The sequence below is a fragment of the Aspergillus caelatus genome (assembly GCF_009193585.1).
Source record: "Aspergillus caelatus strain CBS 763.97 unplaced genomic scaffold BDV27scaffold_2, whole genome shotgun sequence".
Taxonomy (NCBI): Eukaryota; Fungi; Ascomycota; class Eurotiomycetes; order Eurotiales; family Aspergillaceae; genus Aspergillus; species Aspergillus caelatus.
Genome location: NW_022475265.1, coordinates 328,460 through 343,564, shown reverse-complemented (window position 1 = coordinate 343,564; position 15,105 = coordinate 328,460). Strand labels below are relative to the sequence as shown.

Here is a 15,105-nt window from a genome sequence, read left to right as displayed (position 1 = left end):
AGGCATTCGATATGTCTTCGGATAACACAACGATTGACACTGATAGGCACCATTTCTTGCTTGTCAGTGTACTAAGCTTCACAGCCTCACAAGTCTCCGCAGGAAATGCTGGACAACGGGGTGCCATCGCTCAATCGACATTCCACATCGAACAGATCATTTTATTGGGTCATCAATATTCGATGCTAGTGACCAACTAGCCCCAATCAGCCTTTGCTCGAGCTATTTCGGTTGGTTCGGCATTACCATCGGCTAGCCTTTAGGTCAATTCCGGCTGTCTTCTGCTTTGCCCCACTGCCTGCGTTGTGTATGTACATGGTATAGCATCCGGCAACAGCATCGAGTCAATGCCGGTATCCCAAATGCCGGGAGACAGGAGTATGCGTTTCCTTGGATTCACCGCTACTGTGGACTGTTCCTAGGGTGATTCCCCTCCTCGACTCGAGGTGCAGGCATGAATGCCGATCTCGGGAGATTCCCCGACTTCACGGTAGCCCACATGATGTTTAGTATAGACGACATGCTTGGCGCCAAGCAACGGGCATCATCTTGAATTGCGGGGTCTCCAGTGTTCTTAGCCAGTGCATGGCGTGATGACGGTGTTGGTATCCAGTCTCGCGCAAGGACTTGTGGTAAATACCCGAAGTATACCCGTTCTAGTGAGCACGATGGATTTTACTTCGTGCCGTGTCGGGTCTCTTCCGATATGACCTCAACGACTCTTAGTTATCAAGCATTGGTAATGGAAGAGCTTAAATAGACACATTTGCCTGTAGATTAGAAGTGGTGGAGACTTCGAATAGTACAATTAAGCCATCCTCATGAAGGTCCTATCACCCTTGGCTTCGATAGCGCTCGCGCAGGGCACGCTCTGCGCAGCCCAGGGCTATACCAATGAATCAGAAGTTCCTTACTATGGCCGGAGTCCTGCCGTATACCCCTCTCGTAAGTTTGGGTAGAGCCCCCGCGGTTTATTACCCACTCCACCATAAATCTATATTGGTAGAGCTGACAAAGGCAACCAGCGGTCGGCGATGGGGCGACAAGCTCGGTCTGGGAGAGCGCCTATCAACGCGCGAAAGACCTTGTCTCTCAACTAACCATTGAGGAGAAATCCAATCTCACCCGGGGGTTTGACGGCCAGTGTGTTGGAAACACTGGTGCAATTCCTCGGCTTTCCATTCCCTCTCTTTGCTTCTCCGACGCGCCGGATGGCATTCGGGGTCAAGAGTTTGTCTCAGCATTCCCGGCAGGCATTCACGTGGCCGCAACATGGGATCGCTCGCTGATGTACCGCTATGGCCATGCATTGGGCCAAGAGTACCAGGGAAAAGGCATCAACGTCGCCTTAGGCCCTGTTGCAGGACCATTGGGAAGACTGGCCAGAGGCGGGCGCAATTGGGAGGGACTAGGCGCGGATCCTTATCTTGCCGGTGGAGGGATGGGGGCTATCACTAAGGGTGTCCAGGATGCTGGAGTGATTGCTTCAGCGAAGCATTGGCTCTTGAACGAAGAAGAATGGAGAAGAAACCCAGGGGACATGGGCGAGTCACTGAGCTCGAATGCCGATGACCGGACCATTCACGAGCTATATGTTTTCCCTTTTATGGATTCTCTGAGAGAAGGTGTCGGCAGTGTTATGTGCTCTTATCAGCGTCTAAACCACAGCTACGGGTGTCAAAACTCGAAGCTGCTAAATGGTATCCTGAAAACTGAACTTGGTTTTGAAGGGTTCGTGGTGAGCGACTGGGCAGCGCAGCATGCTGGCGTTGCTTCGGCTAATGCTGGTCTGGATGTTGTTATGCCAGACGGTGGTTTCTGGGGCCACAATCTGACAGATGCTGTCGCAAATGGTAGTGTCAGTAGCGAGAGACTGGACGACATGGCAACGCGAGTCTTGGCAACCTGGTTTTACACTGGCCAGGATGAGGGCTATCCTGCCCCCGGAGTTTACTCAGAGTCGGAAAAGCACGACCCTATTGACGTCCAAGCGGACCATGCGACATTGATCCGAGAGATTGGTTCTGCTGGAACTGTTTTGGTTAAAAACGTCAACAGCGCCCTTCCATTCACCAATGCAACCAGATTCCTCAGTGTTTACGGCTACGACGCAACAGTTAGTGCAGCCCCATGGGCCAATCCCTCGCGCTATGGTGGCGGTTACGAAGTGAACTTCGGCTGGACCACCTTCAACGGCACACTCATCACCGGTGGAGGTTCTGGAGGAAGCACTCCTCCGTACGTAGTGAGTCCCTTCCAGGCACTGCAGGAGCGAATCTCGAAAAACAGAGGGACTCTTCGCTGGGACTTTTACTCTGAGAATCCCTCTCCCGCATACGTGAACAGTGATGCTTGTCTTGTATTCATCAACGCGTATGCGTCTGAGGCCTTCGACCGAACCAGTCTGACAGACGAGTTCAGCGACAATCTCGTACGCAACGTTGCTGCCAACTGTACCAACACCATCGTTGTCATTCATTCTGCCGGTAAGTGGCCAAGCCAAGCTGAGAACAGGATAATCGACTAACAACCATCGAATAAACCAGGTATCCGCACGGTCGACGCATGGATCAATCACCCCAACGTGACGGCCGTGCTATTTGCTGGTCTTCCCGGCCAAGAAAGTGGTCACTCCCTCGTCGATATCCTGTACGGTGATGTTAGCCCATCCGGAAGACTTCCTTTCACCGTCGCCAAGAATGAATCCGACTACGGAGACTTGCTAAACTCGACTGTCTCATTCGACGCGTTCCCCGAAGTCAACTTCACCGAAGGTTTATATATTGATTATCGTGCCTTCGATCGTGACGGTATCGAACCGCAGTTCGAATTCGGCTTTGGTCTGTCGTACACCACCTTCGAGTACTCTGATCTTGTCATCACTGCTACAGGAAATAGCACTTCCCCTCTGGTAGACGCCAATACTCCCATCGTCCAGGGCGGACATCCACAGCTGTGGGATGTATTATTTGAAGTCACCTGCTCTATCACCAACACGGGCGATGTATCCGCGTCAGAGGTCGCTCAGCTCTATATTGGCATTCCAGACGCACCCGTGCGACAGCTACGCGGCTTTGAAAGAGTGCCACTGGAACCAGGCGAGACCAAGCAAATATACTTCCCGTTGACCAGGAGAGATCTCAGTATTTGGGACGTTGTATCCCAGCAATGGAGGCTTCAGCCCGCAAGTTACACTGCCTCTGTTGGAGCTAGCAGCCGGATCCTGCACTTGAATGGAACTATTGAGATTGCTTAGTTTGTGGTCTTAGAAGTTGACCAGGACACTCCGGATTTGAAACAGTTAAATGAAAAGAGTTTGGCCGAGCTAAGGTCAATAGGTTTGACTTGACTACACTAGGCACAATAGAAAATGACAGCCGTATTATCCTGGCTTGTTAGTATGATGCTATCATTCACTCAGTCGCTGGACAGTGATGAACCAGAAATGCAGAACATATATGTAGAGCGCGCACACTGATCGTTCATCAAAAGCTTCCATCAGCGGCTCTGTATCCCACTTGCGATCCATTCGTGTTAGGGTGACGCAAGGGAAGAAGAATATGCGGGTAAATCAACAGGAACTTTTTAAGCAGAAAAAAAAAAAAAAAAAGAATAATTTAACAGATTGAATAAACAAAGCATAGGTTGAAGAGGCTCATCATAGAATCACGGAAAACAAAGTTAGGGTAGCTGTGCAAATTGCTGGCGCAGGAGCGTGGTGATTGTAGGAGGGGGGTCCGACTTTAGCCTCTTATTCCAGAGCAGTGGTGGTAAAATACCTAAGAGAGCATCTTCATAGTCACAAAGTCCGTTCAAAACCACATCATTTGCAGTCTTTTGCACATCCTCCAGTTTAGGCGTTTCAGTCATGTTTTCTGAAAGAGCCCACATAAACCCTGAGAAAATATGCTGGGCATACAGTTGAGCAAGACTGACTCTTGAATGTACCGCAGGTGCACAATTCTTTTCGTTCGCGTCATCAGTTATTTCAAGGCTAAGCTTGTACTGCTGGCTCCCAGGCCCTCCTCGAATACTTTCTCTCGCTGGTCCATTGTCAAGGCTCGGTAGCCGTAGTCTGAGGCTTTCATTGAAGCCGACAATTCTATTCCTCCGAAACTTTCTTGTCCAGAATGTACTGTTTCTTTCAGTGATGCTATCTCTGTCTGAGAGATAAGAAGTTTCTTTTACATAGCGAAGCTTCCTCAGTGTCAAAGGCAATTTATTCAAGTCTTCCTTGATATCAATTGGGCCCAGAAGTCGTAGACTCTCTTCTGTATGTTCAGAAGGCTGGCTAATCTGCTGGTCATATAGTAGCCATAGTGATAATGCTGATAGTATTTGATCCCTGTCCACCGACCAATTTTTGGAACGGCGTTCCTCTCGGTTGATTGTAAACGACACGTCGTCCTCGTCATTACCACCAAGGTCGGCTGCTAGGTACCAAGTAAAGTCCTTGTTTTCCGGTCGTAAGTATCTCTGAGCAACGGTCTCTATCGCCTCGCATAATGCTGACGCCATCTCTGTGGCCGGACAATTCCACCCACAGGAACGGTACAGTTCTGTACGTAGATGGAGGAGATTCATAGATTTCTGACCTTTGCGTTGCACTTCAGGCTTTTCAGGGCAGTATCTCCAAGTTCTTCCACCGCTTATAGACCATACCGGTGCTCTCTCTACTTTCTTACGACCCCAGAGCAGCCTATCGTCAAGGACATGTGCTAGGGCGAGCCAATCCATCTCGAAGAGACGGGGACATTTTATGGATACTGAAGGGTGCGGAGCTTGACGAAGAAATGCCCTTGTTAATGACATAACTATTGTGATCCCAAACAAGGCGATTTGTGCGGGATACCGCATCGAGGCTAGCCCAACAACCTGGGCAAGATATCCAAAGGCCACACCGAATAGAATAACATAACTCAAGAGCGATCTTGTGCGGTCATGTACCCCTCGATTGTAATCTGGGCTGAGATGCGATTCAATAATCTCATTTTTTATCTCCTTAGTGATGATATACGAGCCAAGGGAATTGCTACTGTGGTTTTCAGCGGTCCCTCTTTGCATCCATATAAGTAAAGCTTGCTTTGTAGTAGGTCTTGGTACCCAGTACCTTCGTACTGTAGTACGGTCAAGTTGAGATGCGCAAAGAATGAGCGCCAATGTTAAGGTTATAGTTCCAGTTATTGCCGTAATAAAACTGTAGAGCGGGATGCGGACAAACATCGTATTCAGGCCACTGTCGAATTTTAGAAGCACAAGAAGGATTAGAAAACCTGATTGCAAAAGACACGCTTGTATCATTGCTGCCATTACACGGAATCTTCGACCAGGAGAGCCAAGATTCAATAGCAAATTAGGTGGCTTTGGGGTTTGCTTTTCGTCTGCAGTCGCTGAACCTTCGTAGTAGTCTTTGTTGACCACTTCGATTGCTTAGTATAATGTTCATGCCTAGAGAATGGATACATACCCCGGAAAAACTGCTTCCGTCCAATACGCCCTTCACGGAATTTTGTTTCGGATCCGTCTAAAACTCGTAGAAATTCATGAATTTCCCCTTTGGCTGCAAGCCTTGCAACATTGTGACCATTCCACAACTCGCACACGTCAGCCGAAGTTGAGGACATCAAATCTCTTTCGACCAGGCTACGATCCTGAGATCCCTTTCCAATGGCATCTTGTAGGAAGGGAGGCCCCAGGGCCCGTATAGTGGCTGACAAAATCCAGACCACACCCAAGGGCCCAACGGCAAACACAATCCAATCCGACCAGTCAATCGAACGACTCAGAAAATAATTCGTGTAATCTTGACCAAAAGCGCCGAATAGCCTAGAAAGGCAACAGCCGTTAGTAGCCTTAGTATATATGATGCCGAGTATGGTGCGTACGGTAAAATATTTGCAATCACTAGAAGTGACACGGTATCGGGTGACAATGAAACGTCTCTGGGCTCCATAGTAGCATAGGAATCAGGTAAAAAATATGGGTATTTTTAGTTGCTTCTTGCCTATGTCTGTCAAGATATATGAAGAAATTCTTCATCGAATCTCACTAAAAGTAATTAATCTACTGGGTTTGACAAGAGAATAGGAATAAAGCGCTGTAATATAGTTTCTTTCACATATTGTGCCCAAAGTCTCTTCCTTTCTTATTAGACTAAAACCCTAACACTTTGCATCATTCAGTTTGGGGCAAGGTTGATGTCATGTAGATGTACGATTTATCTTTATAGACTAGGTTTATGTACCATCCGAATCCGAACTTAGTGTGGATAATAAACACTTTTTTTGGTGTAGGTTTGGACCAGAAAGAACTCTTTTTTGCAGAGAGATATATTGGATGGATCTCAAGGAATACAAGCGTCTATAACAGCCAAATGATGTGGGCAGCTTGACCATGCTCCCAGCAGAATAGATCACACCACCATGTGAAGATGAACGGCTTGTTTGGTGTTACCTTTGTAGATTTTAAACAGGATTGTGCGGCTTGATGGCGCCTGGAGGACTTGGGGGCCTCCTACCTATTCGATATTACGACAATAGGGTTCTATTAATCATTCAATTATGATGGTATGCCGGCGAACCACATATCTTATCAAAAAAAACTCTCCAAGTGCTAGTGTTGAAACTGTGACAAATCGATGAATCGTTGAGAATGATGAGCACTATTAGCCTGATGAATGAAAGATATTGGTAAAGTGCGAATACCTCTAGCATCAACATAATCGCAATTTTGGAAGAGAAAATTATATGATTAAGTGACAACCCAGAGCCCCCAGTTCTGCGGGTTACAGGTAAGCACTGATTTATGGTGAGGCCTAGATAACTCTCTCACGTATCTACGAAATACGACGTCTGGAAAACCATTGATGCTTATTCCTCCGTTTGCGGATAAATGAGATATCCAAATTGCAAAACCATGGGTTAAGAGCCGCTATCACCATGGCCTGCCAACTAGATCGTCGCCTGATAGAGCCTGCGATACCTAATGAGGGTATTTATTGGTTGACAATCCGCACAGCGTCCCAAATATTAGCCCCCGTGGTTCGTATATCCCTCTGTCACGATACTTTCCATCTCTAACTGTCTCTTGGATGGCGGGTAGGTCCGCTGACCTAAGAGACGGTTATACCCCATACTCAGTGGGATGGGTGGACATACCCGACACTCGCTATCTGGGGCCCCTGATTGGTCTGTTGTTCTGTTCCCGCGTGCACTCGACATGCAAAGTGTGTGGCAATAATGCAATCTGCGTCCTATTCTGTAGACCCACCCTGAATTGTTGAAACGGTAAGAGCTAGTTTCGTCACTTCTCCAACTAATAGAGGCCAACTCTTCAACACACAACGTTCGCCAATATTGAATGCGACCTCCATATGACTACACAATTCATTTACTGTGCGTGAGGGCTACATTCTGATGTTCGGTGGTAGTAGTATGTCGAACTGTGATAAAGTTTCTAGTAGTCTCGCGCGTGGAGAACAAGGATATAATTTCTCATTCCAACGTTCTAACTGTCTAAAAAGAACCAGGTTTTTCTTGCGTCTTGTTTCGGTGGACGGGTAGCCATTTGCGGTAAAATAGAACAGTAACAGCGAAGGTCAGCGAGTACCACATAGCGGGAAGTACGGAATCCAAAAAATTAGTTCAGGGGATGTTGGGACTTTGTGGATGCTTCTTAGCTCCATATCTTATGATACACAACCACTATATTCTATAAATGGTATTGGCTAGTATATCTGAGGCAATGAATCTGGATCAAGTCCATTGGATTTATGTTATCTCAAGAAGGTAAAAGTATTGCACCTTTATATCATCTGATTAACACGATGATAAAAGATCCATCATTACTAGGTTTACGTTAGAAATTTGGGAGATCTAGCCTTAGGAATATGGAAATCACGCAACTATCTCTACTCTCCAATGATTACACAGCTGCTGCATATAAAGACCTCCAGCAGGTTGACAAAGATACTCATACCGGACTAGATGCTATGCACTAAGAGCTACTATTAAACTTACTCTTACTTTTACAATAAGGGTTCGACATGGGTTTTACAAGCGACAATGATCTGGTAGAGACTGTCCCTGATAGTTATATTGTGGTTCTGGAACCAGATCAGGATGCCACATCTCATACTGAATCTATCAATTCCCTGTTGAAGCAGGATGTCTTTGTAACATCTGAGAAACTTGGCTTAAAAATGGACCATGTACCTTCTTTGAAGGAAAACCGTCAAAAACCGTAGATACTGTTTGCAACTAAAAGTTAATTTTTTTTTTTTTTTTTTGGATATACAAGACCTTTGGCTAGGATAAGTGTAGATAATCCCCGAAAAGGACAGTAAGCTATATTTCCCAAATAGAAAATACTAAAGTTCAAATTCCCGTATCGCGATCAAGGCCACAGGTCATGATTTGCAAGCGTGCCCGTTCCTCAACGATTTCCAATACGTAGCGTTGTGAACGCTTCTACGATCCACTCATCCTGGGAGATTGTCTCGAAGTCACGGTTAGCAGGATTTTCCTCTTCCATAGTTTCTTTCGCTGGGGCCGTATCCAAGCGCTCCAAGCTCAGAGGGTCCCGTCGCAATTGGTCTATGGAATTTGCCATCCAATTAGTACCGTAAGAGGAGCCTCTGCAACTGCAGAGGCGCTGATCAGTACTAGTAGGTTCGAGGAATTATTAGATTTTCTAACTTTAATACCAGGGTTAAAAAATCTACAATCTAGTTCAGGTCTAACCTTCTAACCTATGTTAATTTACTAGTGAGATTTAAAATGTTTTATCCGACTGACTTGCATCGGCCTGTGGAATTGACGTCCTACATATACTACGAGGTGAGCAAAAAAAAGCCCAGTCCACAATGATGAATGCCTAGCACTTAGCCCCCTTGACGAGAAATCCGAGAAGAAATTCTTCCACAACTCATAAGCGCCATTTGGCAGGACAAATTTCTCCGGGGTTTAGAGCATGGGCTGTGGAGGTCTTGGCAGGACTCCCCCCGCATTGGCCGATGATTTTCTTCATAGCGTTTGCTCCACATCTCCGGAATATACGATACCCCCGTCGGTATCAAACAGGGATCTTTCCGGTGGGGGGAGGGAAGCCTCGGTATGCGAGATGGAACCAGCGGTCTTGCTATAGACCATGATTAGTGACCGTTTGGCACGGTCATTATATGCTCAACGATACATAAATACCCGCGTCCGGCGAGGGAGTGGACGATCACTGTGACTGAACAAGTTCGCGTGGAAGTGACACATACTCCCTTTGCAAGTCACAATGTTGTTCAGAATGCTGCAGGCCCTTTTGGGGCTATGGGCGATATTCCCCATAGCCTCCGCATACACGAACCCAATCCGCAATCCCGGGGGCAGCGACCCCTTCATGGTCTATACCGGAGGCTACTACTACCTTCTCACGACGACATGGAACGACGTGCAAGTCAGTCGGGCAACTACCGTTGACGGCCTCAAGACCCCCGAGACGAAGGTCGCTTACACGACCACCGAGGAGACTCACTGCTGCAATGTGTGGGCACCCGAAGTTCACTACCTGGGCGGCAAGTGGTACATTTACTACACGGCCGGCAACAGTGCCGATCTGGATGGCCAGCGCATGCATGTATTGGAAGGTAAGCTAGTGCACTGTTAACCTCGGAACACCTTGGGCTTTTTTTCTTTTTTTTTCCCTGAACTAACGGTCTTTAGGTGGTGCAACTCCCTGGGATGATTACACTTATGCGGGCCAGCTGACCACGGAATGGGGAATTGACGGGTCTATCATCCGGTTCAACGACTTTGGCAACTATATGGCGTTCTCATGCTTCCACGGCGTTACATACCAATCCCTCTGTATCCAGCAGCTGGGATCGGACTATACCTCGTTGACGGGCGACATCTATGTTATCTCCGAGCCCGTTGAAGACTTTGAAACGCACGGCACACCGGTCAATGAGGGTCCCGCGGCCCTCTATCTCGATGGCAAGACGCACATCGCGTACTCGGCTTCTTACTGCTGGACGGCGTACTATTGCGTGGGACTTCTTACATGGGACGGCGTCACCAACCCGACCGACAAGAACGCCTGGAGCAAGCACGATGGCTGTCTTTTGTCATCGGCTAATGGAAACTATGGAACGGGCCATAACTCCTTCTTCCAAAGCCCAGACGCTTCGCAGACGTGGATCGCCTATCATGCTACTACCAATGAAAGTGGCGCATGTGATGATAGCCGTTATACCATGGTGCAAGAGATCAGCTCGGGCAGCAATGGCATCCCGAATCTTGGAGAAGCATTGGCGTGGACTGTGGAAATCGGCGAGCCGAGCTCCTAAGAGACCGCAAGATATAGCGTTAAACTCATCACGGGGGGGGGACATTGTACCATAGCGCTAATTTTGCTGAATCTCAGATAGACGAAAAGTCACAATGATTTGGAACAAAACTGTTCATACATTCACACATCGACATCTTGTAGGCACGGATCATGTAAAGGAAAGAAATCGAAACCTAGTGAGAATTATACAATTCAGGTACATAGGCTTTTTTGCCGTCGGTCTTGAGTTACATATGAGTAGATGAAACGACAATACTGGCTTCAACGGATATAGTACAGAGTCAAACGTAACGAGTAATGAGTAAATAAAGTATGGACTTGGGCGCGGTGAAGATGATGATCGTCGAGTACTGACCGCCTTAGAGTAGCTGTGAAAGAACAGAAAAATAAAACAAAAAAGAATGACCGACGCAGGGATCGAACCTGCAATCTCTTGATTCGTAGTCAAGCGCCTTGCCATTGGGCCAGCCGGCCAATTGTTGAAATTAAATTTAAGTATATATCAATATATGCCAAAGATTTGGTTCTAAGCCCTTGACCAGTATCTCCCACCCGATGTTTCGTATATTCTTTATATCAAATACTCCAAATCCTTAAATGGAAGCTGATATTTGCTGTAGGCATATCAAGACTATTTAGAGACTGATTTAGTGAGTGTTAATTGCTTTTACGCCGTTGAATTTTTTTTTTTTCTCTTCTTTTTTTGGTTCTTTCTTTTCTTTTGCAGTGTCCACACACAAGAAATATATCTTTGAGTTCCATATGCTTCAGCTTTATCATTCATGTTCATTCTACATAACTATAGTTTACTCCGCGGTGTAATTCATCTACGCTACTTTGTTTATTGTTCTTTCAGCAATAGATCAACAATTTTGTTATGTATCGTCACCAGTCCTCCCAAATAATACCTCGATATCGAATTCAGCCGATAATTGATACACGCTAATACTCCACCTCCCCCGTACACCAGAATGGAACCCAGCAAACTTCGATAGATCTGAGTACCAGTCGTGCATTGTCCTGAAAGGCGATACTCGATCTGGACTCAAGTTTGTAATCCAAATAGGACATACATGCTAGCCAGAACCTCTACCATGTCCCTTTGTCATGAGGATAATCATATCGAGGCGCATGTTTTTTAGTATTCCAGTCCGAATACTCGACCCATTTATTGTCCACAAGCTGGCGCAGATCAAGATTTGCTCCATGAGCCTGGTCTTGATCGATGGTAAGGGCATTGATTGATAGATACCCAGTCACATCCTCCTTGAAGGTATCAGGATCCATTCGCCAAACGGTGATCGTCTTTGACGATTCCTCTATACCCGGGAGATCGGGCTTGTCGTCATGACTGGGAACCGCCGCCGAAATCTTTTCGATATCGATCTGGTCTTGTTTCCAGTGAGGTACGGTCGCGAAACATCGTACGCCGCACGTCGGACAAAAGAACCAGTTGATGTGACCATTCTGGCATTTATAATTAGCCAGAGTATCGTGATCCAGCGGGGAGAGTAGAAAGAATTGGTTCGGCGCGTCTGGAAGTCGCATGTGGAATAATCCCATTTTTTGACAGGTTGTGCAATTGCACTTGTAGAATCGGAGACGAGGACCCTCGACCGCGTCTGATCCGAGGGCTACTGCTGGTGGCATCGGAATGACGGCGATGTACCGGATAAACCCGCAGTGGCAGGAGCCATGGTAGGGGAGATTGGATTGTTGTTCGTTGGAGGTCATCATATTGGGGCAGCGTGTGGTAGCAATAGTCGTTGGAGTCAAGACTGCGGATTATGGTATTCCGTTCGGGACTGGGACAATAAATAGAATTAAATCCACCATCAATCAGCACTAGTTCTATTCGTGAGTCATTTGTGGTATCTTTATTGAGTGATCCCCCCGCCAGGACTGACGCGGATCCATAATTATCCCGGCAGATGCAGGGATCGTCAGCTTTAGGCATTCAGATTAGCGTCTGGACTTTTGACGTTTTCTTCCTAGAAAACGAATTGGCTCCACTCTTACGGTTACATCGGCCATGGGGGCTGAAACTCAGCTCGTTGTTCTATCCAAAGGACACTCCACGTAAATATGTCAAGTATTGTCAAGCATCTACTGTGTATACGGAGTATATGACGCTTCTACTCGAACAACCGATCTAGCAACGCCACTGGCTTCCCTCTTTTACAAGCATAGTCCACCTCCTCATACTCATCAATCTCTCGCTTGATACCCCCTAACTGGAGATCCGCCTTGCCGATCCCCACGTATCGCGTGCGCCGGAATATCTTCCAGAACACAAAAGCAAGTGCATAAAACCCAATAATAACGTAGTTGAGAAAGAATGATTTCAAATCCCAACCACCGGAAAGAAAGACATTATACCCCAAGACCAAGACCATCACTGCCGTTCCGCAAAGGGCGTACCACGCCGTGTAGGGCTGGAAGCGACTGCGATAGGGGAGGTTTTCGCGTGAGATGCCCTGACGACGCAGTGAAGCATGGAAATGTAGGTAGGTGATGCATGTGCCAAAGTAGTTGAGGAGGTAGGAGCCTGCGATGCAGCTAACCAGCCAATTGAGTACAGTGGCCGAGCTGTTACTGACTTGTAGGAAACCTAGGAGACTAAAAGCCATGGCTATGGCTACGGCGTTGTATGGCAATCCGGCTCGGTTCGTTTTGGAGACCCATTTTGGGGCCTTTTTCTCTAGTGACATGCCGTACAAGGTCCGCGAGGCAGAGAACACGACATTGTTTCCCGCGGACAGGACAGAGGTCATGATCAGCACATTAACAATGTCCGGTAGGACCGGAATCCCGAAGTGGTTCATGGAGATAACATAGGGAGACCTGAATCGTGGTCAGCCAACCTGTATGCTTGGGTTCTATCCCCTGAATACTACTTACGCGGCACCGGTCCCACTGCCCTGCTTTGTACCATCCAGCATGGCAGCTAACGTAGGGTCGTTGTACGGAATTACGATTCCTACACAGAGTGCTCCCAGACAGAAGAAAAACATAAGGCGCCAACCAAATGATGCGAATGCTTTCCGCATGACTCTCCGGGGTCGCTCGGCTTCACCAGCCGCCATGGATATGAATTCCGGCCCTACCATTCTATCCGTCCGCATTAGCTATCAGCATGTCCCTTGTGGTCCTGTAGATGCTTCCGACAAAAGATAAATTGGCCAATGGATTCACTTACGTGAATGCGCCCTGGATCATGCAGCTTAACACTCCAAGAAAGCGACCAGTGTCCCCGGGCACTAGATGTGAGACAAATGCTCCCTGCAAGTCGGTGACGAAAGGGGAATGATTAGCTTAGCGTTTGCTGCAAGTGACATCGGGACGTGTGTACGAACTGGGTCGTTCCAGTATCGGAATCCAATGACATCACGATGGGGATTGCCGCCCACCATGGTGACAAACGTGTAGAGAATCAAGCCCAGCATCAGGAAGATCTTGAAGAACGATAAGTAGAACTCAGCAACGCCGAAATAGCGAACGGTGAGGACGTTCAATATACTAGACGGGGTCATAAGGATTTTCCTAGGCCCAAGCAACTTGTGGGGTCCTTACCCATAGATGACCATGACTACGACAACAACCGCTGCAGTGGGCACTTTGTCGGTCCAGTAGGTAAGCAGAACATTGATTGCGACAATCTCATAAGGAATGTTTAGCGCTGTATATGTTGAATGGTCACATCCAAGGTGAGCATACTCTGTGACAAGCCAGGCGCGAAAGGAACTAACCCATGGCTAAGAAGAAATTCCAGCCCATCGCGAAGCTCAAAGCATCATCTACCCAATGCCCAGCCAACCGCACGAAGGGCGATGGAATAGGCATGTAGCAAACCATCTCCGCTGGATGTGCCTTTTAGTATTAGCCCGGTACCACGCTATAGAGCCAACACGGATACGCTAGTAGCCTCGGTTGAACTGAATCTCGAGACTGAGACTTACCAAAACATTCATTAACGGCCAGAACGATTGTACTGTACGCTATGAATCCGATAAAGAGGCCCGCCGGACCACCCTTGGGCAAGGCTGAGCCCATTTGTACAAAGAGCGCTGATGCAAATGAGTAAATTGAGGCGATTGTTAACAGGTCCAAGACCAACATACATGTACCGATAGCCCCCCCTACTGCAAAGAGCTGAACCTCTCGCCCACGGAGCTTCCTGTGAAGCTTCTGAGACCCCGGGGAGAGCACCTCAGTCTCGTCAACTCCATTGGGATCGTCACCTGGGATGGGATCGGATTGTACTCCCTTAGGTATGTCGGCAGGTGCAGTCGATGCCATGGTCATATCTCATATGTGAGTGAAGTTGCTCGGAGAAGATGTCTTCCGATTCATTTTGGTCGCAACGCAAGTGTTGACCTTACCATGCGTTTCTCTTCAAATCTTCATCGTACGATGGCGCCTAAGTGATCAGCGCCCCAGGAGGGGTAATATGCACCTCATCACGTCACACCGCAGATTATCTGCAGTAATACGATTCTTGTACGCACTACACGAGCCTCCCACGGCGTGAGGATGATAAGAAGTACCCACTTAGTACCGCGCGCAGACAGGGGACTCGGCTTTTCACACCCAGTCACGAATGGCGGAGATAGTTTGAGATACAGTTATCGGGCTGTGTGATATCGACTCGAGCGAGAGTAGGACAACCTTTGTTAGTCAGTAGATCAATTGAATGGAATGCGTTGGTCTAAAAAGGTTGCGGGTTTCATACGACTTGGAGATTCATCGATGAGGATTGATATATTT

General features: G+C 47.5%; 5 protein-coding genes and 1 non-coding gene across 6 annotated transcripts; 2 read left to right on the top strand and 4 right to left on the bottom strand.

Annotated features, from left to right (window-relative positions):
- Positions 1-473: 473 nt before the first annotated feature.
- On the top strand, positions 474-3,391 carry BDV27DRAFT_167551 (beta-glucosidase). Its single transcript, XM_032074524.1, has 3 exons — positions 474-945; positions 1,026-2,486; positions 2,547-3,391. The coding sequence occupies exons 1-3, from the start codon at positions 822-824 to the stop codon at positions 3,254-3,256; spliced, it is 2,295 nt and encodes a 764-aa protein (XP_031933775.1). The 5' UTR covers positions 474-821; the 3' UTR covers positions 3,257-3,391.
- Positions 3,392-3,681: 290 nt separating this feature from the next.
- Positions 3,682-5,953, bottom strand: BDV27DRAFT_151952 (uncharacterized protein; the record flags this gene model as incomplete). The annotated part of the gene is made up of 4 exons (XM_032071456.1): positions 3,682-5,056; positions 5,111-5,420; positions 5,468-5,826; positions 5,886-5,953. The coding sequence occupies 4 exons, from the start codon at positions 5,951-5,953 to the stop codon at positions 3,682-3,684; spliced, it is 2,112 nt and encodes a 703-aa protein (XP_031933774.1).
- Positions 5,954-9,282: 3,329 nt separating this feature from the next.
- BDV27DRAFT_167547 (glycoside hydrolase family 43 protein) lies at positions 9,283-10,351 on the top strand (the record flags this gene model as incomplete). The annotated part of the gene is made up of 2 exons (XM_032074523.1): positions 9,283-9,634; positions 9,711-10,351. The coding sequence occupies 2 exons, from the start codon at positions 9,283-9,285 to the stop codon at positions 10,334-10,336; spliced, it is 978 nt and encodes a 325-aa protein (XP_031933773.1). The 3' UTR covers positions 10,337-10,351.
- Positions 10,352-10,740: 389 nt separating this feature from the next.
- On the bottom strand, positions 10,741-10,812 carry BDV27DRAFT_t7. Its single transcript has one exon. It is a non-coding gene; the product is annotated as a tRNA-Arg (tRNA).
- A 276-nt stretch (positions 10,813-11,088) lies between these two features.
- BDV27DRAFT_119342 (uncharacterized protein) lies at positions 11,089-12,182 on the bottom strand. Its single transcript, XM_032064841.1, has one exon. It carries the CDS (start codon positions 12,073-12,075, stop codon positions 11,428-11,430), a length of 648 nt encoding a protein of 215 aa, XP_031933772.1. The 5' UTR covers positions 12,076-12,182; the 3' UTR covers positions 11,089-11,427.
- A 198-nt stretch (positions 12,183-12,380) lies between these two features.
- Positions 12,381-15,065, bottom strand: BDV27DRAFT_119341 (amino acid permease/ SLC12A domain-containing protein). Its single transcript, XM_032064840.1, has 8 exons — positions 14,460-15,065; positions 14,298-14,405; positions 14,088-14,198; positions 13,912-14,017; positions 13,695-13,857; positions 13,538-13,620; positions 13,240-13,449; positions 12,381-13,182 (listed from the first exon to the last, which is right to left on the bottom strand). Exons 1-8 carry the CDS (start codon positions 14,641-14,643, stop codon positions 12,474-12,476), a joined length of 1,674 nt encoding a protein of 557 aa, XP_031933771.1. The 5' UTR covers positions 14,644-15,065; the 3' UTR covers positions 12,381-12,473.
- Positions 15,066-15,105: the final 40 nt, after the last annotated feature.